The sequence below is a fragment of the Strongylocentrotus purpuratus genome, unplaced genomic scaffold, assembly GCF_000002235.5.
Source record: "Strongylocentrotus purpuratus isolate Spur 01 unplaced genomic scaffold, Spur_5.0 spur5_scaffold_18, whole genome shotgun sequence".
NCBI lineage: Eukaryota > Metazoa > Echinodermata > Echinoidea > Camarodonta > Strongylocentrotidae > Strongylocentrotus > Strongylocentrotus purpuratus.
Window position 1 is genome coordinate 6338604 of NW_022145603.1, and position 24714 is coordinate 6363317.

Consider the following 24714-nt stretch of genomic DNA (forward strand, 5'->3'; position numbering starts at 1 on the left):
CGTATTCCAAGGTGCAATGCATGATTCTTAGAGGAGTAAAACAAAATGTACTTGAAGTTGATCGTTTTTGCCTAAATGAAGGTGCCATCCTTTCATTTTTATTATCGAGTCCACTTTATACAAACAATTCCACTTTTTTGTTAACACATGAACATACACTTAAACATTATCATGTTTGCAAACATCATGAAAATATGAACCTTTTTCTTGCAATGTTCTTGTTCTTTCATAAAGACAGCTTTTTTTTCCTCGAATATTATTCTGGGGATGTAAACGAACAATGACTTATCTGGGAACGTCCTCGAATTCTATGCATAATGTCTAACAATCATGCATACACCGTGATAAAATACCACTCGGCAAGATACCCCTTGGCACTCGTTAGGCAGGTCCAAAATACATGTATGCCCCACCATTTACCAAGTATTACTGAATTGTATTATTGCATGGTCACCATGGAATTGTCAACATAAAAGTACCATTTAATGTTATGTTTAGTCTGATCCAAGGTCTAGTAGTAGGGTGATCATACTGCCTGTGCACACAGTCTGCCCCATGCACATACACACACACACACACACACACACACACACACAACAGCAGTCAGTTGGTAGAAATAGCAATTTTCGTAGATTTATTTAAAACAAAACTGAACAATATTTTAAAAATTTTATTTCACATATCTTTCAATCATACCTTTAATTACAATTCTGTGTAGTTTCATTGTTAAAGGCATGTGGGAAATATGTTAAATTATTAATCAGAATATTGTCTTTTCAGCCATGTGTGACATGACCCGCTGATCGCCCATTGACTGTTATTCTGCGTGGTGAAAATGCACCTCAATGTACAAAACTTCTCTACAAAAATGCAATATCCCCATATGTTTGATGTTGAATTTAATGTTAATTTTTGGTGTAAGTATGATCTATAAATATATGATTTTAAAAAATGCCAACAAAATGAATAGTTTGAATTTCCTATTATACAATTAGCTGAAATGACCTAATTTGCATATTTGATGAATATTCATAATTTTGTTTTCTTCAAAAAAAATATATTTCCATACCTGTCTGATATACATAGGTTTCATTGATGTATCATGTTCGGTTTTGATTTGATTTCATATGCGCATATTAATTAGACGGACTTAGTTATTTTCACAACTTTTTCATATCTGCAGATTCGCAAAAATGGCAAAATGACTTATTTTGTTTGCTTCTGTTTTTAAAACGGTAATAGATATATGAATTTTCTTTTTTGTATTTTTCACCACAAAGATGATATTTTAGTGTCTGATAATTTAATTTATTATTTGTGTCCAGGAAAGTGATGAATTAAGGTGTCAACTTTGTCGAATTTTGCCATTTTTGCCAATTTGACCATTTCTGGCAGGTTTTTCGGTAATTAGGCGATATCAAAAAAATGGTATAAAATCACAACGCATTGACCAATTTCAATTCTGTTTTTTGTTTTTTTAAGCTTTCAGGAAGCTTGATCATTTGCAATCATCAAATAACATGTGTTTGTTGTACTTATTTTTGGTGTGCTATACCTACTAGTAGAGCTATCATCTTGGTACAGTTGTCGTATATAATGAAATTGATTCTTGGAAAATATTCCCCTGGGCAGTACCCCCCGGCTGATTATCGTTATATAACCAACTTATCTTCAGGGTGAACTTTTCCTTTAATGAACAGGGGGAGGTGTACTTGTCCGAGAGGGTAAGTTTCAGGAGTGGGGAAATATTTGTCCTTTGAGAGTTATTGTCCGCGGGGGTGGAGGGGGGGGGGGGTAATTTTCCGTTGGTAATTGTCCTCGCGGGTGGCTTTCCTTGGGGTTAATTTGCGGGGAGTGATTGTCCTTATTAAGGAGTGCAATCATAGATGTGGTCAGTACATTATGGGAAATAATAGGTTGGACTTGCTCAATTGTAATTTTATCGTAATACTCACGCGAGCATTGGTTTCATTGCTTGATTTCGTCTAAAACCTTGAACGAAAACGAAGCAAACCAAGCTTAAAAAGACGAGAACAAAACCGAATATTCCCAAAGCAAGAACAATGATGGCTCCATTTGACAATCCTTGAGGAGCTGAAGAAAAAAATATATATGATTACAATTACAGTTAAACAAGAGAAAGATGTAAGGTAACTCTCTTTTCTTTGCACAGTCATAAATGATTTCGCGTACATGTATATTTTTCTGGTCTTGTTTTGTCATAATTGCATATGTCCAGGGAGAAGTAGTAAAAGGGAGCATACCCCCCCCCCCCAAAAAAAAAAAAAAAAAAAAACATAACAAAATATATTGGATTAAAAGTTTGTTATTATCATTATAATCATCGAACTTTTGTCTGAACCAACATTCTTTGAGGATTAACCATTGATAAACACATGACACAACTTACCATTCTCGCAAAGGTCTCCCGTAAAACCAGGTGGGCAATTACAAGGCTGTCCAAAAGGGGTACATGTCCCACCATTTTGGCAATTCGATAGATCGCACAGAACTGTTCATTTCAAAGATATATATCAATAGTTCACATTAGTTCTGATAACTTATCAAATTATTTCATCGTTATTTTATTGAAAGGGTATAGACAGTAGAAGGAAAACAGCTCCATATCTACTTTAATATGTACTGCCATGTTGCAAGGGTCTACTCGAAATCAAAAGGTGTGTAGTTTTTATCAATACTGAACTAAAGCCTGGAGCACCCTCGAACCGTTTGTTTGTTCTTACATTTCTGTTGACTCTGAATTAGGAAAACAACTTCAAAGATCTTCCCTTCCAATGACTACATGTTTAGCACCTTTGATTTCCTAGTTAGCTCTTTATCTATAATTTCTTGATGAGCAAGGAGCATTGTCTCAAAAATCGTAGTGTGTTTCTCCTTGAAATATGCATCATATGAGTTGCATCAAATGAAAGAGGATGATATAAGCTTTCCAAATATGTGTCATTTAGTTATTATAAATGTGACTAAGTTATGATAAAACATCGGTTTCGGTTTCGTTTTTTTCTGGAACGCACTGTATATATATTGGTTTAAAACACCAACTTGAAAATGTAGTATGTATCATGAAAAAGGTCCACAATCTTCATCCAAAATAATGTTCTGGAATAAAAATACTGAAGACAAATTCAACTTGGTGACAAACCTGTTTGACATGTATCTCCTTTATATCCAGCAGCACAGTTACAAGTGAAGTTGTTCACTTCATCAATACAAATTCCACCATTCATACAGGGAGTAGTAGAACAGTAATCAATATCTGTATCGGTTTAAAAATAGTAATCATTTATCAATTAAAATTTCTAGCTTAATGGCCAATTAAACAAAAATATGATCTAAGCCCATACACAAAGTAATTGATACAACAAATTTGTGTAGCAGAAAGATAAAATGAAGACATACATTAACAATGCAAACGCCAAAATGTTACTCCCCCCAAAACAAAAATTCCATGATTTTCCAAGTTATGCAAATCACTGTTTGTTTTCAATCAACCAGAAAGTGAAAGCCATATTACTCTTTAAGAAATGAAACCCAATCAGAACTCAGCTAATAGCCTACTTAACTGGTTTATCATTATAATCTATTCTTTAAAGATTTAAATTCAAATGATTGAAGCAATGTTAATACCTACATCTCTAATTCAATAATTAACAATAACACAACAATATATAAATATATATATATATTTACTGTAAACTCCTTAACTTACGAGAAATCAACATTTGTTCACTAATGTTATTTATTTTTACTTCCTTCTTTCGGGGGGGGGGGGGGGGTACTTACCAGTCTCGCACATAGTACCTTTAAAACCGGTTACACAATCACACGGTCCGGGGTTTGTGCATGATCCACCCTTATGACAAACATTTCCATCGCCACACTCACTAATGTTATATATTTTTTTTTACTTCCTTCTTTCTTGGGGGGGGGGGGGGGGGGGGGTACTTACCAGTCTCGCACATAGTACCGTTAAAACCGGTTACACAATCACACGGTCCGGGGTTTGTGCATGATCCGCCATTATGACAAACAGTTCCATCGCCACACTCAGCTAAACAGAAAATAAATGTGGAGAATATCTGGTCATGTACATGGGTGATTTAGATGTCATAGTCATGTCACGTAACAAGAATACTCTGATACATTTATTGACTGGGGGTTGGTGCCCAAAAGTTAAAGAAAGAGTAAGCTTTACATTTTAGTGCCTCAAATTAAACGTTGAAGGAAAGTCGTTTATGGAGTATAATGAACACTATGTAAACAAAACAAATGACAATTTCGCTGCCTTTGTTTAATGGCCCGGTCACACATAGACGCCAGACTTTTGTCAGGATTTGGGAGAAGGTAGCCAGTTGACACCGAATGCATAGTGTGTTGCTAGCGCACTGCGCGTATACAGGACGTGTGCTCCACATATGTCTGGCGTTGGTCTAGCACGCTCCGCGCATGTTTGGCGTGCTTTTGGCGTGTTCATTCATGCGTCGAGCTCCGCCCACACTTTTGAGCATGCTTAAACAATTCTGACGCACACAGCGAATGCCGACGAATGCATAGCGTTGGTCCAGCGCGCTCGACGAACGAATAACGAATGATGACGCACACCTAGCAAACGACAACGCACTGCCAAAATTGCAAATTTCCAATGCGCTGGCCGTGCGTCCCCTAATTGCAAGACTATTGGTAATGTCTAAAATAGCGGCAAAACTGTATCATTTGTATTTACATGATGATGTAAAGTGTAATACGCATCACATTGCGTTGCCCGCAGTTGCCATTCCTTTACATTAAACAATAAATTTAGCCGCCTTTCTTTGCGGCGGTTTACGTCACTTTTTATTTCCAAAAGGAGCTAAATCCACTGTTGTAACTTCAGAGAAATTTGTGGAATTTGTTTACCATATTTAGTACAGGCATCTATGGAAAAGTGATATTAGAAGGTGCATTTTGTCATTATTGTTCGCAAAATTTAGGTATACACTTTTTTTGAAAGACGGGCTCTGAAGTAAACAATGTTCTGATATTAATAACTCAATTTTCATCAAAAGTGAATTTAGCTCTTTTTTGAATTAATCTCTTCGTATATATATATATATAAATATACATTGTCTGATTAATGCTTTGGTCTTTCCAATCGTTACATTAGGGACTTTTAGATTGAGTGGACGAGAACACGACGAACGCCGACTGATCATGCGTGTCAACGTACTTAACTGCCCATGTTGACTACAATTAGAAATGTTTTAGATTGCACACGACGATATACATGCATGCAGGAAGTAACACTATGAACATCACGGATAAAGAAAGAGGACACAATATACAGTTCCTCATTCTACCCTCAACAAAAGAACATCCCTTCACTGATATTATGTAAAAATGTGTAGAACAGGTGAATATGCATGTGACACCTGTTCTACACATTTTTACATAACAGCAGGGAAGGGATGTTCCTTTGTCTAACTGAGGAACTGTATATTTTATGCGCACGCGGCATAATAATAATAATAATACATATGATTTATAAGGCGCCAAATCCACTTGACAGTCAAATGCTCAAAGCGCGCAGCTTGTGCAAGAGATGAAATACATACATGATACATTTTACAAAGTGCGATAGGAAAGGTACAGACATGAAAGGTTACGGTAATCAATTATAAGCTAAATTAAACAGATATTTCTTAAGATTGTTTTTAACACTTCAGCAGAACTGCTATTCTTAATCCATTGAGGGAGAGTATTCCATAATGAAGGCCCAGCATGAGCGAAGGTTCGCTCCCCACTTTGTTTTCACCCTAGGAGTAACAAGTAAGCCAGAGTTTTGAGAACGTAGCTGTCTTTAAGGAAAGTAATGCCTAATCAAGCCGATGTTATACTGCGGAGCAGAGCCATGTATACAGTGAAATAATAGCAAAATAATCTTGAAAATAACACGTTTGTCTACGGGCAACCAATGGAGTGATTTGAGGACTGGTGTGATGTGACTGTACTTGTTGGACAGGGTCACGACACGAGCAGCAGCATTCTGTAATATTTGTAATTTTGCAAGTAGGTTGTGAGGCGAACTAAACAAAAGGCCATTACCAAAATCCAAGCGAGAAGAAATTAAAGCATGAGTAATTTTCTCAGTGGCACTACGGTTAAGATATTTACGAATAAAACCCAAATTGCGTAACTGATAACGTACTGATTTTGAGACATATTGAATTTGTGTATACATTGTCATGTTTGAGTCGAGAAACACACCAGGGTTGCGACATATATTAGATAGGGTAATTTCATGTCCAGCAAGAGTAATTGAAGTGATGGAAATCTTCTCTAACTGAGTACATTGAGCATGTAAAGGCGCTACATGACTACCAATATGTATGTATGTACTAGATTTAGGAAAATGACGTCACACGTTGCAGTCAAAGCTGTCGACGTGCAAATCTAAAAGTCCCTATCGTATGGGTCAGAGACCTGGGTTCTTGGAGCAGCAGATGGAAAGATAATCCTCGCTTTCGAAATTTGGTGTACGGGGAGGATGTTGAGGATATTATATAGCGAAAGCTCATAAATCAAATGATTTTGTCAAGAACCAATTTGGAGCGAAAGTCATCCGCTGCCAGAAAATACAAAAGAACAAGCTGCAGCATTTTGGACACATTTCTAGGAGAGAAGGTTATTACCCAAGGTCATGTTGAGGGTCAATGAAAACGTGGTAGGCCAAAAGTCCGATGGCTCGACATTTGCACAGCTAATTGCTATGCCTAGGATAGAAGTGGGTAGAACGTCATCTTCAATAGGGTCAATGTAGTGACAGGAGCAGTAAAATTAACGTGTTTTTACACCTTTTTCTTCCCAGGGGGGGGGGGCGCCTTGGTCCACGCCCCCTGGATCTGCCACTGGTATTAGTAAAAAAAAAAAAAAAAAAAAAAAAAAAAAAAAAAAAAAAACTATAATCACAACTCAGAGCGGCGACCGACCGATTGGTAGCCTGCTCGTTCGCTGCTGGAATTTAGGCATCGCCCAACGATTTTTAGAGAAGTAGAGCCCCAGGTATGCCTGGGCTGTGCCCTTTTGATTTCCCCGTCTAATTTAGGCAAAAACTGAGCGAAATCGGGGACCCACCGATTCCCTAGCGGCCTCCCACCGGCCACTGGCTGATTAAAAATAAAAATGCTCGGCGGCCGGTTGGTGCGCGGCGGGGCACTAACATACGCTCGATGCCTGGCCGTTCGTTGCGAGATCAAAAGCTGCTTACCGGTTTTGAACTCGCCGCCCAGTGACTTAATGATCTCCCAGCGACGACTGGGCCGCGATTGGGTGGCGACCGCTCGGCAGCCTCCTTTTGAGCAAGCGGCGTCAATATTTTATCTAAATCGCTTGACGGCGAACACTCGACTAAGTCGATGCCTGGGCGGCCACCACCCAGGCACCGAGCGTATTTTTGGCGGCCAGTGAAAAGAGAGCAGGCGCCGCCAAATGTTAACTCCGCGCTAAAAGTTCAGCGGCGACCGAGCGATACCCTAAAAACAAGCGGTGCCCGAGCGACCGCCCCTCGGTGCCCGAGCGAAATTGGCTAAAAACTAGCCGCCCGACCGCCGAGCAGGCTACTTTTGGGGTTTGTGACCATAGCTATAAAGGCATCGTCAAACGATTTTTGGAGAAGTCGAGCAGGCTGTAGATCCATGGCGATGCCTGGGTGGTTGTGCCCTGTCAATTTCCCGTCGGTCTCCGGTCGATTTTTAGGTCAAAACAGGGCGAAATTTGGGAGCTTCTCCGGGCGGCGTCCAGGATTGACCGACTGATGACTCACCGATTCCCTAGCGGTCTCCCACCGGCCACCGGCTGATTTTAAAGAAATGTGCCCGGGCGATCGCCGCCCGGGCATCGACCTAAACAAGAGATCGCTTTCGAGCGATTTAGGTCAAAAATCCAAGCCCCTAGGTCAAAGGCTGCCGACCGATGTTTAACTCCAGTGACCGACTGATCTCACAGCGGCGACCGGGCGGCGACCACTCGGCAGCCTTTGACATAGCGGCTTCGATTCAGAACGGTGCCCGGGCGGCGAAAGCCCGGGCACCGAGCGTATTTTGGGTGGCGATTGAAAAGTGAGCAGGGGCCGCCGGATTTTAACTCCGCGCCAAAACAAGCGGTGCCCGGACGGCCGCCGCTCGGTACCCGGGCGAAATTGGCTAAAAACTCGCTACCCGGCCGCCGACCAGGCTCCTTTTTTTGGTTATGACCATAGCTAAATTGAGATCGATGCCCTAATAACCGTTTATTGACGTGTGCAGTTGGGTGAGATGTGTCAATGTCATGGATTTGGGACAGAGAGGCAGCAACCTCCTCTTCCATTACATCATGTGCGCTAAGTACTATGCAGACCTCTTGAAAGGAAAAGATTGCCTAGCTGTTTTATCACATTGACGAAAGAGAGGACATCTTTTCGAAACTTGACTTGAAAGATGTGTGCTTATTCATTATGTGCAGTGGATGATGAAAGTGAGTTGTATGCAGCTAAAAATATTTTTTTTCGCGCATCATAGTATTCGTATACCATGATAGCATCATGGTATTCGTATCTGTTTTTTAAAAATACAATAACTTCTAATCAAGATGACGGCCATACCGAATTTCACCTACCCGAGCTTAGCTGGGTTCAGAAATAAAGGAACAAGACTTGTGGTAAAGGCTATACATTAACCGCTCTTTCTGCCACTTGCCCTAAGCTTTAGAATAGGACGGTAAAAAAAAAATCGATGGGAGAACATCATAATCAGATTATCCGACCTCGAAAATCCCCTGTGGTCTGAGGAGGCGCGATAGCTCAATCGGTAGAGCAGTGGTCGCGTAATCCGGTGACCCGGGTTTGAAACCAAGGCGATGCGCTATTGCCCTTTGGTAAGGCATTAATCCTCACTACCAGGTCGCTCGGAGAAGACCTTAAGCCGTCGGCCGTCTGGTTGCTTTCTTACAAGCATTAATGCTTTCTTAGCAGTCAGTAAAATAACCATCACATCCATCAGATGGTATATATTTCAATAAAAATAAATATAAATAAAAATTCTCATGTAGGACCTGACAAGCTTGACACAGTCAATGACCATGAACTGTAACTTCAGTAAATCATTATGAACACCTTCCATCCAGACGTCTTCTTTATCATACTCTGCCTCGTTTTGGATGGTCCTGGTAAACTTGTCATGATCATATTGCACTTCTTGGTATGCCTGCTGATACCTCTCGAATAAATTCTGTGCCTCCGCCCTACCTCAGAAAACAATAGCTCTGCCACATTGCATACTCTCTTGAGTCTGGACTTGGCACCCCTACGCTGAAACTAAAGTTTACTTTCATCGCTCACCTTAAACTATCGCATCCAAGGTTAGCAGTGAGAAATTGAATTAATGGAAAGCTGAGAAAATAATACAAAATGCGGCAAGCATATCCAGCTTGGGATCGTATAAGAGACCGTAGTCTAATCATATTGATTTCTTGGCAGTATATACTGTCGAAATGATAATGAACTTCCCACCAAAAGAGGCATTCTGGCGCACCAAAAGAACAGGCGACCATCACAAGATGTCGTCTTTTAAAGACCCATAGTGCTCTGCTGGTTTTTACATTAACTGGCATATGCATACACATCGACAACTGAATAACGTAACGGTATCTGCATATTAAAAAACATCATGATAATCAGGGTTTTTTTCTCAATATAATCAAAAGAAGAGTAGTTTCTCTCATTACTGCTCAAAAATATATAACAACGATTCAGTTCAGTTCTGTTGATTTTGAATCAAGAACATTTTCAAAAAAAATTCTCTGCAATTACTTGATGTTTTTTTGTCTTTCTTTAACCTTTATCTATAACTTTTAGATGAGCAAGGAGGTAAAGCATTACTAAAAAAAGTGTATTTAGATCGGGATTTAATCTGATTCGATTTTAAAACTTACTTGTTCCACACAAAGTCCCAATAGAGCCATTAACACAAGCACAAGTGAAGTAGTTGACTTCATCAGCGCAACTTCCTCCATTCATACATGGATTGCTAGCACATTCATCAATATCTGTGTAAAATGAGATCCAAAGACAAAGACATGTATACAAGTTACGAAAAAACAATGTTCATTTAGACAATATTTTGGTGCGGATAACAGAAAGTAGAAAGTAAAGGAGTTAAATAAATCAGCGCAACTTCCTTCATTCATACAAGGATCTCTATCACATTCGTCGATATCAGGGCAAATTAAGTTCAACAGACAATGAATGGGATAAAAAGGGGTAAGAAAAATAATTTCCTTTTTGACATATTTTTCTTTATTTGGCGGATGACAGAAACATGATGTCAAAACTGATATTCGAAATTCAAATTAATGACAGTTGAGGAATTTGTTATTTTATACATAAAAACCCATTAATAGATATATTAAATGAAATGAATTAACTAAATATTATTTTTTTTTGATTTTCGAATTCTTTCCATTATTCTAGCCTTAAATAGCAAACATATTTCTGATACAATATTTTTAAATGAAGCTCCATGTGCCCCCGAACAAAAAAAAAAAGGGGAAAAGAGATAAAAAAAAATCCTTCATTTCGAGATGAAAAATCGTCCTATGGATGGTCTTAGTTTGAAGACACCGAGGGTCCAACAGTTGAATCTGTATGATAAGGATGAAATATGCTACTCTTATTGTACGCTGAATGTTGTCTTATTAATAGAGATCCTTGTGGGAATCACAATAAAAATGCTTTTTTTTTTTAATGATCATGCACTCCTACCATCCATATGTCTACTCGAAAAAAAGAGAGTAGCTAAATTACAATTTCAAATCTGTTCTTGAAAGTATCATGCACTCCCTTTTTCCATGTGTCTACTTGAGATGATTAAGAGTGTAGTTTCTCTTATTACTGCACCAACAGGTGGGACACCCTAATATCTTTTGTTTCTTCTTTCACTCTAGAAGACTCTGAATTAAGAAAAAACTTCCAATAATTTCCTCACCAATGACTAAAGCTTTCTTACTTTTTATTTCCTTGTTCGATTTTATCTACAATGTCTTGATGAGCTAGATGCAATTGCTTTACATAAAAAGTGTATGTATGAAAGTATGTCATTTGCTTTGACTGTATGTCTCACCTGTTTCGCAACTACTTCCAGTATAGCCCAGTACACAGGCACAAGTATAGCTGTTCACTCCGTCAGTACAAGTTCCTCCATGCATACAAGGCTCAAGAGCACACTCGTCGATATCTGTGCAAATTTGAGTTCCAGATATAATAAATGGAACAACAGTGATGAGAATAACATTTCATATTTGACCTTTTTTTGGCGGATAACAGGAAAATTAAGACACAAAACTGGCATTTTACATGCAATAGGCAATTCTCAGTTGAATTGAATTGAATTGAATTGATCATTATTTCATTCATCATAAAAACATCATAACAAGCATATCAAATACAAAACATAGCGCACAACTTAAAGAGAAACATTTACAATAGAAAACAACAAAAATGTACATGAATATGGAGACAGCTAGGAAAGCCAAATACTTTATTGGTGCTGCCACCAAAACAGTAATACAATATAAAACAATAACATATTGTTGTTTTAGAAGGTAATAAAAAAAAGTGCCTAAATAGAGGGGGGAAACAAAAGCAAAAACAAAACTAGACATGCAATCGTGTCACAACGATGTGCGTGCAATGATGCACGTGTTTCTACGGTTCAAACGAAAGAGCTTCTTTGTAAGAAGTATGTAGCTTCTGTGATAGTGGAGATAGGTATAGGGCGAAAGAAAGGTCACCAAAACGGCCCGAAAAGGACAAAATGGAACCTGGACGGTCACGCATTGCAGATTCCAGAGAACGAAGAATACAGTGACCTTAAATGAGTCACTCCAAGAATCAAAAGTGCTTTGATTTAATGCAAAATTCATATCATTGCGAAGGGGAGGCCTTAATGATCAATACAACAACTTCTCTCTTTAAAATATTTGTGGGGCCCGCAGTAATCAACTCTCAAAAATGTTATTTTTGAGATCCAGATTTCATGTCTTCAGCGGTCCTTCGTAGAGCGTCACTATTGTGACGTCACATACGGTCCACGGCTAGCCACAAAGCATCTAGCTGCAGAATGCTAGACTCGCGCGCATATGATAATACATTGTAAATACACGCGACTCCATTTTTTTATAAAATTCGAAGCATACTCTTGAGATCAAAATGTCGGCTGTAGAGTGTAGACGAGTAAATCGAACTATTTAGTATGGACATTGAAATTAGTGACAGTGATGATGATGATGATGGGGAGGTAGGAGAGCTTGAAGCAGAAGGAGAAGAGGAATAACTCGACGATGATGGTATAGACCAAATGCCGCGATCCTACCAGCACGAGCCAGAGGCTGCAACTGATGGGCCTGAGAGAGAAAGGGCCAGCGATACCTGCTCCAGGTGACGGTGTTGGCTTTCGGGTAAACAGAGATGTTACTCGTCTCGACCCAAGAAATACGGATAATTGGTGAGTTTCAAAGAAATGTATTGACATATCTACATATTTAAATGTTCATCTCTCTCTTGAAGCTGGTATATTTGTTTGCTTGTTTGTTTGTTTGTTTTTGTTGTCGCGAATCGACAGCAATGTAAATAAATCGACTGCTCATTAGTCATTGCTATTTATCATAAATCTAGATCAAATGATATGTTTTATATCTTGTATAAGTATATTTCCAAGGGTTTAAGCATGTTTAGATAAGTATCAAGGGGTGTGACCACATTGTAAAGAACTGGAATCCTGAGCTGAGCTGGGCTGAGCTGAGGTTGCCTGCTGATATGGATATTATTATTATTATTATAATTACAAATTACATGATAATTAATTATATTAATTTAGGGATTCTTAAACTTTGGTTCTACCTTCTGGTCACTCAAACTTTACAACCAGCCGTAGAAATAAGCAGCATTTCCCTTTTTGCGATTTGTATTATGATCATGAACAAAGCAGCATTAACATTAAAAGTCAAAGTTAAACACTACATTTTACAACTTGTGCACATGTGGAAACATGAAGGGTAAACTTTATGAATCTGACACTTGTAATTTGCTTTCATTTTTAAAATAATTTTGAATGCAAGCCAGTTTTGTGTGCCATAAATGGCTAGCTACTTTGGTCAGATCTTTTCAAATCCCCATACCTTCAACTAAGCCCTTTTATATTCCTTCTTATCATTTGTTTGTTTTTCTTTCTGACAGACACACTGACGCACCATCGAAACTTGCGGAACATTGACAATTTTTTTTCTCGAAAGACACATACATCACACATCAGTCTCCATTACATTCCTGGATCAACAATTGCTGGACTCCATGCCTTTGTTTATTTTAAAAAGAAAAAACCTATCTCTGATACTTACAAGGTGGCATTCCGGAGTTTCACACGAAAAAAGCATTTATTTTATTAAAGGTAACGACCAGTTTTGGAAACACCCCCTCTCGAAAAATGGAATGGAAGCTCTTTTTACCAATCATGTGAAAGAATGTGTTTTGATGATACAAATTTTGCCGAAAAAACCGCCTACTAATTGATATTTTTGGGTAATTTATTAAATCTATTTGGACCTGATAGATATAGGCGCAGGTGTCGCGCACGTTTCGCGTAGTCCCATACATCTTTCTGTGTACAGTGCTTGTAACTTTACCAATACTAGGCCAAATTTCTTATCATTTTGATGATTCCAGAACCTTGCAGTACATACCAATACTTATATGTTAGATGATCAACCTTTTATGATCGATTCCAAAACGTTTCTTTCACAATGCAATCGCATGACCATAACTGGTCTTTATCTCTAATAGAAAACCGACTGAACCTTGATACAATTTAACAATTTTTTACTCTAATGATACTTTTATTCTAAGCGACCTATTTGATGCGTCTGATGGTCTCAAATGTCAAAGTCAGTTTAAAAATAAAATATAAAATATCAAAAAATATAAATTTTATTCCTAGTCCTACTTCATTTATTATTAGTAGTAGGTTTAATAATATTTTTTTGGTTAACCGTTGTCTGTTAACTAGGCTATTCAGCAGAAACCAGAGCTGGTTTCTTCTGGGTAAGTTAGCATGAATGTTGATTAAGAAATGTAAATTACACAGACCTGTTCAATAACACTCCCCCAAAAAGAAAAACAATCTTATTAAAAGATATGTTTTCAGATTTATATTTCATCCAAAAATAGTACCTACACAAGGTGAACATAAGATAAATAGTCAAGCAATGACACATTTTGATAGGTTGATGATGATGATGATTGTGATGGTGGTGAGCATGATGGTGGTGATGTCGACGGTGGAGATGATGGCAATGATGATGATGTCAGTGGTGATGGCGATCATGATGGCTATGGGGATGATGATAATGATGACGGTGGTTATGGTGATGTCATGGTGGCAATGGTGATGATGTCAGTGGTGAAGGCGATCATGATGGCTATGGTGATCGTGTTTTTCACATTTTAAAACATCACTCACTACTTATTGAATAGTACACTATAATTTTGATTATTCTAGCTCAATATTCATGACAAATTCATTGTCATGAAATTAATCCTGAGCAGATAGGAAGAACGAGAACTGTGCCATGTTTTTGCTTACGGTCTGACGGTACAGAGTGAGTCAGAAAAAATGTCCCACTTTTTAAAAGTTGTATTGTTTGAAGTATGAATATTTAATCATGGGTTTCATGACATGTCTTGATAAAGTTATCCTCCCAGTACATGTAGGTACCATTTTCATTTCAATCTCTGCATGCATGACTGAACATCAGACAATCTTTACAAGACTACCAGATCTCACATACGCCAAGTTAATGGGTGAGGAATAAAATAGTGTGTTGAACAAAGAACCATAATTTGTGTACTTTTGCTACTAAAAAGAGGCTCAAGTAACTGCTGTCAAATCAACAAAAGCACAGAAATAGATTGTAAATTGTCATTGTTAACCAACAAAAGACATAGCCAACGATTGTTAATGTACCTACATATTGAGATAGCACATTGGATTCATGTGCAATTCATGATGATGATGATGACAATGAAGATTAAGATGATGACAATGATGATGATATGGTGGTAGTGAATGTGTAAAAGGAAACAGATTGTCAGGGAAATGCCACTTTAAACATTCAGCGATCTTGATAAAAATCAATGCAAACAGAAAAGGGGAAATTATGAAACAATAAATACCTTGTGTGTTGTATGTGTGCGTGGCAGCGTACGTGTGAGTGTGTGTGAGTGCGTGTGTGAGTGTATGTGTGTGTCTATGTCTGTGTGTCTGTCTGTCTGACTGTCTTTGTCCAATGCACTGTTTTATTCCTCACCCCGTAACTTGGCGCAAGTGAGATCTGGCAGTCACGGTCTTGTAAAGATTGTCTTATGTTCAGCCATGCATGCAGAGATTGAAATGAAAATGGTAGTTACATATACTGGGAGGACAGCTCTATCATGACATATCATGAAACCCATTATTAAATATTCATACTTCTAACAATACAACTTTTAAAAAGTGGGACATTTTTCCTGACTCACTCTGTATAGGTTAACGAGTGCAAGTCTATCTAGCTGGCTGTGTTTGTCCAATATGTGACGTCACTATTCAGAACTCGCTAGCTCGTGTGTTTAGCTTACGTTCAGGGGTCTGAGAAGGGTCTTGGACGATTTCATTTTACGCCTTTCCATGATATCTATATGATTTTTCAGCAAATTATTCGTGCTTTTCAAGAGAAAATCTTTCCATCCATATGTAATTTGTTCTAAGTATCAGTTGTAGTGGGTTTTTTTTTAGTGTGATCCCTTTAAAGGGATTCTCGAAACTATGCCTACGAAGTTTGAAGGGAATTGGAACAAAGTGAAGGACCTAGAAAGGGTTCGCAAGCACTGCGTGCACAACCATGGGATTTGGTGCATGATGAACATGTGGTGACGCGTATGGCGGGCGGAACATGCCATGTTCATGACAACTATACGACTGACTATACATCCATTCGATGAATGGAAGGTTTTGACCAATCAGAACGCAGGAAACTGTACAACTTTACAACTATACGACTATGCATCCATCGAACGCATGTATAGTTTACAGCGTGCGGCCCGAAGTGCCATAACCAACAACTATACAACCATTCAACCATACGACTATACGTCTATAAAGCCAGGGGTTTTAACTACTACTCGTGCAGTGGTTTCTCTCTGCACACAAGAACAATTCTTGCACGTGCAGTGGTTGTTTTGACAGGAGAGAGAACCCCCGCCCTCCCCCCGGAATGACCTTATGCGTGTTACCAAAATTTCGGGTAAAGGCGTACTTTTCACGCACCAAAGTCCGGCTCTTACTCGGCCCGTATTGACTTTACACACCGAATTGAGAGGGTGTTTTCAAAAAGAGGGAACACGCATATGCGTACCCTAAATAACACTGAGTGGGGGGGGGGGGGGGCGGGGAGAAACCACTGCACGAGCAGTAGTTAAAACCCTTGGCTTTATAGACGTACAGTCGTATGGTTGTATAGTTGTTGGTTATGGCACTTCGGGCCGCACGCTGTAAACTATACATGCGTTCGAAGGTTGCATAGCCGTATAGTCGTATAGTTGTATGGTTGTATAGTCGTACAGTTTCCTGCGTTCTGATTGGTAAAATCCTTACATCCATCGAATTCATGTATGGTTGTATAGTTGTCATCAATATGGCATGTTCCGCCCGCCATAGACGCGTGCTGTGGCACAAACAACCGCCCAAACTAACGCAATCATGCAGAGTATGAAATGGCGTCTTAAAGGTACTATGTCCCTTTTGCAGCCAACCTCAAATGCTGTAGAACTTTGCAGGAATTATGAATATGTCATGTATGTCCTATCTGTGAAATTTAAACGTTAGCAGTGTCCTCATATCCAAATTAAGCAAGGAAACCCGTTTACTTGCTAGACTTCACTGTCAGACACTATTGAGTGAATGACTGGCCTTTTTTCTTCTTTGGTAATAACATACATGAAAAGAGTTGTAAAGGGTACATGAGCATTTGTATACATCAATAACCCACTTCTTGTGATGGCCAAAATTAAACTGATTGAATCTTTGCGCAGCGTAAAACGTATGACCATTCGGTACAATTGTTTGAAAATCAAGACTATTACTTTTCGGCTCTATAGCCCTAAAGCCGATTTGACAACTAATAGTCGTTATTTTCCCACTTGAAGATATTTTCAAGCCCCACCTTTTTTAGGGAAGTTCTAAATTAGTATAATCTTTCAAATGCAGTTGGAATTTAACTTTTTCATTTTTTTTCTTGGCCTGCAAATGGGACATAGTACCTTTAATTGACCTCCTTGACGATTTTCAAAAATCCGGCTTCGAGGTGCACTGCGTATTACAACTCGGAATAGTACTGCAATATTTCAAGGACAAAAAGGGACGGGAAGGGCGAAAAGCAGTCTGAAAAATAATGTCATAGCCGATACGCGATATAATTTGGCAGAAACTCATCAGAATTTGTATAGTGACCCTTGTTCAAACGCAATTTACTCAAATATTTATGTAAAAACATAAAACGTATTTGGTATCATTCGAAATAACATTTCATTGCGGTCAGTGTGACACCATTTACATCTGCTTGCATAGTATTGCACGCATATAACGGGCTGTTAGGTATTGCATAGTAAATTTATCATTTTGGGCAATAATTTTGCGCTGACGTCATTAAATATTACATAATTTGGCAGGGAGTTGTCACGTGGTTAGATACAGTTTATGCTAAGTTCTGTTGACGTAGGTATAAGGGTCGTCATTTAAGAGCAAGTTGAAGGTATTTCGCAATTTTCTTGAAAATGGCGAATTTTGAGGGCAATTTTCTAAAATTTGGTCAGTGTTAGGGTATATAATTTTGCATTTGGCTAGAAAGTGCATATCTTCAAGTATCTAAATCCACACAAAAAAGGTACGGGTTTGCCCATAAATGATGGAGATATTGCCACAGAGAGAAAGCCAATTCCAAGAATTTTAGAGGGCGCCATTTATTTTCTAAATACAAGATCAGTCTCCGCTCGTTGACTCAAAATGTAATTTGATATATTATATTGTGCCTTCTCATGCTTATCTCCTGTCTGTATGGTGAATGGTGTTTCAATGGTAGAATCTGTAAGGTCAATAGTGTTTCAATGGTGGAATTGTATGGTCAATGGTTGAATTGTATGGTCAATGGTGTTTCAATGGTAGAGTCAAAGATGGTGAATGGTGTTTCAATGGTGGAATTGTATGGTCAATGGTGTGCCAATGGTGGACTCTGTATTTGTGAATGGTGTTTAAATGGTAGAGTCTGTATGGTCAAAGGTGTTTAAATGGTTGAATTGTATGGTCAATGGTGTTTCAATGGTGGCGTCTGTATGGTGAATTGTGTTTCAATGGTACAGTCTGTATGGTGAATGGTGTATCAATGGTGGAATTGCATGGTCAATGGCGTGTCAATGGTGGAATTGTATGGTCAATGGTGTTTCAATGGCTCGGTGTAAAAATGTCAGAGGTAAAAATGTCAGAGGAAAAAATGTCAGAGGTAAAAATGTCAGAGGTAAAAATGTCAGAGGTTAAAATGTCAGAGGTAAATATGTCAGAGGAAAAAATGTCAGAGGAAAAAATGTCAGAGGTAAAAATGTCAGAGGTAAAAATGTCAGAGGTAAAAATGTCAGAGGTAAAAATGTCAGAGGAAAAAATGTCAGAGGTAAAAATGTCAGAGGTAAAAATGTCAGAGGTAAAAATGTCAGAGGTAAAAATGTCAGAGGTAAAAATGTCAGAGGTAAAAATGTCAGAGGTAAAAATTTCATTAATTTCAGCGCTGCTTTATTTTCTTCTTTCTGTAACTTTTATTTACCTTACTGCCCGGAATTGGGACCTTTTGCCCAAATATTGCCGAGCGGAGACGGGGGGGGGGGGGGGGGGGGGGGGCATCCTTCGTAATGACCCGGCTGCCTCCCCCTCATATGCCTTTGTCTAAGCAAATGATACTGGTACACTGAGCAAACTTCTGGGAAAAAAGAATGTCTAAAATCGAGTAGTTTGGCTATGAACAATTATAGGCCGAGTTGTGGCTCGATGGTGTAATCACTAAATAAAAAGAAAAGTCATCACAGCCCCCCCCCCCCCAAAAAAAAGAAGAAGATAACATATCACGCCGTGAGTCCTCCGCCCCCCCCCCCCCCCCCGCCCCCACTTCACCGTCCCTTCTGAAGATTGATGGACATTTTAAAATGTGGCAATGACTACTATAAAATGTAATTTCCTACAAATGAATATTTCCAACAATTTCTCTTTTTTGTGTGCTTGATACTTTGATACCTTGATACAAAGCAGAAAGCCGCCCATGTATCAAATGCTACCGCACCATCACATTCCAGAGAAGCGCGCGCTTTGCAAAGAGTTGATCGTCGATCACTATTGCGGTATAAATAGTCTGGGAGAACATCAATAAGCAGCTTGATACTCTGATACAAAGCAGAAAGCCGCCAATGTTACATCAAATGCTAACCGCACCATCATATTCCAGAAAAGCGCGCACTCTGCAGAGGTTCTGTTTAAGCTACATCGTTCTATAATTATTTGATGTGAGAGCTCAAACACTTAAATTGACAAATATTTATTCATGAGTAACATATCAGAAACATAGTTTTACTGTACACATTTATAGCATCATGATCAAGGGCGTCAATCCGAGTTAGAGCATGGGGGGGGGGACACAATTACATGTCACCTTTACAGTTACTTTCAAAATTATACCACGTTATGTTGCTACACACACACTCTTTCTCTAGTTATTCTGTTTCACGGCATGTAATTTCATTGGTGACCGGTTCATTCATTGCCTTTTTTTTAATCTTTGACGTTTCAATACATTTTGAGAGAAAGAAGACGATTCGTTGTATACCGTTCTCGACTCTCAATCCTTGTTTGAATTCATTCCCCCCCCCCACCCTCCCGCGCGGAATCTTTGACGTTACATTAAATTATTAAAGAACTTCTTTTCTGACAAAACATGGGGGGTACATTTCACCACCTGAACATTCGTGGGGAGGGGGGACGTGTCCCCCCCGTCCCCCCCCCCCCCAGGATTGACGCCCCTGATCATGATACTGCTTGTATACATGGTAATATTGTTTGAAGGATATTTGGTGCAGGATTTATACAAGGTGTGCTGGCATACACTGTATACGACAGTTTCCAGCAGGTACATATTCGTACAAGTCTACACATTAAACAAAATGCATCATGAATTTTGCAGAACAAAAACGGTTGAAGGTGAGGTACTTATACTGTATTTCTCCCACGTTTCTTAATCGCAATTTTTAAATATAAAGTTTCAGTGTTATGGTCGAAACTCGAAAGCACATGACAAAATACCTGGGTAGATATGTCTCAACGTTTACCACTTGTAGGCCTACTATCTGACAATATTACATTTTAGTGAACTGTACAAGAAGCTAAAAAAGGTTATTCCCAATCTGGACGAAGAAGTGTGAACCGAGCCGAGACCACACGCCTCGAGGTCAAGGGAGGGGGTCGCAGAAGTATTGGTGTCAGCAATAAAACCAGTAAGGTTCGCGCCATAGCATCGCGTGCTCTCGGCTCGCTTCATTCTTTCTATGGTCTTCATGAGAGATGGTCAGATTCGTGAACAAACTTTTTAAATAACTTCGTGAACAACCTTTGAAATAATCTGTATCATTTCCATTTCGTATTCGTATTTCGTTTTCCTTCAGTTTGTGGTTGATTAACACTCCTGCACTCTACATAGACTTCTTATCCCACCTTAAAGGGGTAAATAATTAGAGTTTATAATCAGTAATATAGGCAAGATGCCGAAAGCGAAAGCCCAGCAGCGGTCATTGGAGCGTGGGCGTGGAAGGAAACCGTCAGTATCAGTAGGCCGTCTTGGCCGGAGTGCCGGCACCGTAGTGGCGGCGAATTTAGCCCCGCCGCAGTCAGCGAAAGCGGCGGGTCGAAAGAAAAGACAGTCATTGTCAGCGTCTTCATCTGCTGCCGAGACGACTTCAACATCAGCCACGATAACGGCCTCTTCTTCAGGGGCGACAGGGTTGACGGATAGGCCCATCCCCACTGAGATCGGCGCAGGCGATGATGTCCAGCCGTCGGGTGATAACGGATATACTAATCAATCGGGTGAGTCGTGGCCTTTATTTTTGCAGGATTCGGGAAGTAGGAGGAATGAAGAGAGCGGGGTTGGGTCGACTAGTGCTGTGACCCCACCTCAATTAATTGATGCTCATCCTACTATTACTGGCATTAATTTTTCACCCCAATTGACGCAACCGGGCCTTCCGAGCATGCGGCGTGGCATTTCCGAGGAATTGGGTTTGACCGTCCAACACGCTTTGCGCGAACGGATTTGGAAAGGGGAATACATTGAACTTGGGCATTTGCTTAAAGAGGGTTCCCCTACTTCTTCAGATTTAACCCTCGCTTTGGATCAGGCTAACGGGGGTTTTCAGCTCCGCCCCCAATCCCGTCCGCTGGTTATTCGCTCTATCGAGCAGTGGACAAGCGCTATGCTTGTATTTGTTTCCGTATATACCGAGCGACATATTTCTAGGTCTCGCGAGCTGCTCAAATATATGAGCATAGTAAGGACTGCAGCGGCGTCCAACTATAACTGGCGCGATTACGATATACAGTTTCGATTGCGCCACGCTACTCGGCCGGAATCTTCGTGGGCAACCGTGGACACGGAGTTGTGGTTGCTAGTGGCAACGGCTCAGTCCTTTCGCGCATATGGGGCTGGGCCGTATGCCAGCCCTGCAGGGACACCACAGGGAGGTAGGCAGCGACAACACTCCTTTCGGGGAGGGTGGAGCTCCGCCCAGCGCCGGGAGGCAGGAGCGGCCGCTAGCCGTCGTCGACCCGGCTTTTGCTTCGCGTTCAATGCGGGAAAATGTCAGAGGGCAAAGTTGCCAGTACCGGCACAACTGTACTCGGTGCAATAATGCCTCCCATGGAGAGCTTGCCTGCACTAAAGCATCAGCAACCTCAAGCAAGTAGAATTTTAGCTCCAACTCCAATCAAGTTACAATGCATGCTACCTTTCCTTCTCTCGTATGAACCTCAGATAGAAGGGCGGAAATTAATAGACGGTTTTACGCATGGTTTTTCTCTTGGTTTTGCTGGGGAGCGAGTGCCCATGTCGGCCAGAAATTTGAAGTCAGCCTACGATAAACCCCATATCATTCAAAGTAAGATTAGGAAAGAGGTACAGCTAGGCAGGATTGTAGGTCCCTTTCCTTCGCCCCCCTTTGATAATTTTCGCTGCTCCCCTGTTGGGTTAGTTCCCAAACGCACGGCTAATGAATTTCGTCTTATCCATCATTTGTCTTCACCAAAAGGCCCATCTGTTAATGACAATATCGATCCAGGGGAATGTGCGGTCGTGTACTCTGACTTTGATGAGTCTGTCAAACTCATTGCCGCCCTCGGTCGGAACGCCTTCATGGGGAAATCTGATATTAAATCGGCTTTTCGATTGTTGCCTGTGAATCCAGCCGATTTTGATCTCCTTGGTATGTGCATTGATAGACAATTCTATTTCGACCGTTGTATGCCAATGGGTTGTTCGGTGTCCTGTGCAGTATTTGAGAGATTCAGTTCCTTTTTACAAGCATGCTGTAGGCGCATTGCGTCCTCAAAGTGCATCCTCCATTATCTCGATGATTTCTTTTTAGCGGGTAAGTCTGCTGACGAGTGTACTCACCTCATGTGGTGTTTTAAGGCGATGTGTGAGCGATTTGGTGTCCCACTTGCCAGCGAGAAGACAGAGGGCCCCGTTCAGGTTATCACTTACTTGGGTCTAGAGATTGACTCAGCCAACTTACAAGTCCGGGTCCCTGGGGAGAAAGTCGAGGCCCTATTGGCCATGTTGGAGGAGTACACATCCAAGTCCAAGGTGACATTAAGGCAGATGCAGTCCCTTATTGGTAGCTTGAATTTTGTTTGTAAGGCGATTGGCCCTGGGAGGGCATTTCTCCGTAGGTTGATTGACTTGACGAGAGGTGTGACGAGGGTGCATCATCGAATTCGTATTTCGAAGGGCGCTAAGGCTGACCTTTTGGCGTGGAAGGAGTTTTTGTTGCATTTCAATGGCATAGTTAGCTTCGGTGACAACTACTGGAAGGGCAATGATTTCTTTCAATTTTACTCGGATGCAGCGGCGAGCATAGGCTTTGGAATTTATTTCGATAAGAGATGGGCCCATGCACAATGGCCGGAGGAGATACTCACTGCGCGCTATTCCATTGGTTTTCTGGAATTATTTCCTATTGTAGTAGGTGTGTCCATGTGGGGTAAGAAAATCGCTGGAAGGAAGGTGGTCTTTTGGTCGGATAACCAGACGGTGGTGGCAGTCATTAACAAGCAAACCTCTACTTGTGAGCATATCATGGGGCTCGTTCGTCGCTTAGTAGTGTTATGCCTTAAGTGGAACATCTGGTTTAAGGCAAAATATGTGCCGGGCGTTAATAACGAAATTGCTGACTCTCTGTCTCGCTTTCAGATGGACAGGTTTCGACGTCTGGCCCCCGACGCCGATCTCGACGAATCCCCCCTTCCTCCCCATCTGTGGAGCAGCTTCATAACGAGCGACAAGTCCTGTTAAGCTCCTCTAGAGCTCGGAATACGTTGCGCACCTATGACATGGCTTGGTCTGCATTTCAGACTTTTCGGGGTGACTACCATTTTGATATTTTGCAAATTCCCAATACTGAGCAAATCGCTTTGTTTATATCGTATATGTCATGGCACGAATATTCTGCTAACACAATTGCCGCCTATGTTTCGGGTCTGTCTTTTTCTTGCGCAGTAAGGGATTGGAGGATATTACGCAGGTGTTTCCGATAAAGCGCTTGGTTGACGGGTGTACACGGTAAAAACGCTGTTTAAAAAAGTGATGTTCACTTACAGTTGTACACTATCTTAAACAACAGTTGAACAAATTGTAAACAACGTTGCTCGAAACGAAAGTAGTTTTGTTAAACATTCGCTGTTTAAAATTTAATGACTGCTATATTTACTATACGAGAGCTTTTAGACAGTGTTGTTTACATATGACGCCATGTGTCTCGTGCCAGTAAAGTGCCCGTTGGCTAAAAGCTTTATTTCACATTGTTATGTTTAGAAACAGGTTCCTTGAAACTAACATGCAATTGAAATTAACATGCCACTTAGAAATGTAGTGCAGCTGTTTAGGCACAGCTCATTGTTATTCATATCAGATGCATACACACAATGCAAGTGTATGCAAGGGTCTTCTGTTGACTACACAGATTGATACATATGTAAAAGCACATGGATATTGAGTCTGGATTAAACTACCAAAGCAACCACACGTGTTTCTGCAGGCTCCATTTTGTTAGTCTCTAAACTTACATTTATTTAGCTTAATAGTTATTACTTTCCAGCCCACAACACAACACACATCATGGCCGATCAAGCTACCGACGCGCTTCTAAGTGACTGCAGGGATTCAGTGGCTTAATTGAAATCACTTTTCTATTAACCAATTTGAAGTTTTTAACTTATAGCGTAAGTTCACAGTTAACATTTTCAGTATCTGTACGCAAATGTCAGAATATAGGTAGACTTAAAATCGTCGCGTCAT

The 24714-nt window shown here is 40.2% G+C and overlaps 1 protein-coding gene across 1 annotated transcript in view; it reads right to left on the reverse strand.

Moving 5' to 3' along the window:
- Positions 1 to 24714, reverse strand: part of LOC105440436 (fibropellin-1-like) — a 37780-nt gene that overhangs the window by 2121 nt on the left and 10945 nt on the right. The window contains exons 4-9 of the mRNA XM_030989443.1: positions 11151 to 11264; positions 9964 to 10077; positions 3971 to 4072; positions 3164 to 3277; positions 2411 to 2512; positions 1956 to 2094 (exon numbers count right to left, since the gene is read on the reverse strand). Coding sequence (XP_030845303.1) covers positions 1956 to 2094; positions 2411 to 2512; positions 3164 to 3277; positions 3971 to 4072; positions 9964 to 10077; positions 11151 to 11264 — 685 coding nt within the window. The remainder of the gene's footprint in view (positions 1 to 1955; positions 2095 to 2410; positions 2513 to 3163; positions 3278 to 3970; positions 4073 to 9963; positions 10078 to 11150; positions 11265 to 24714) is intronic.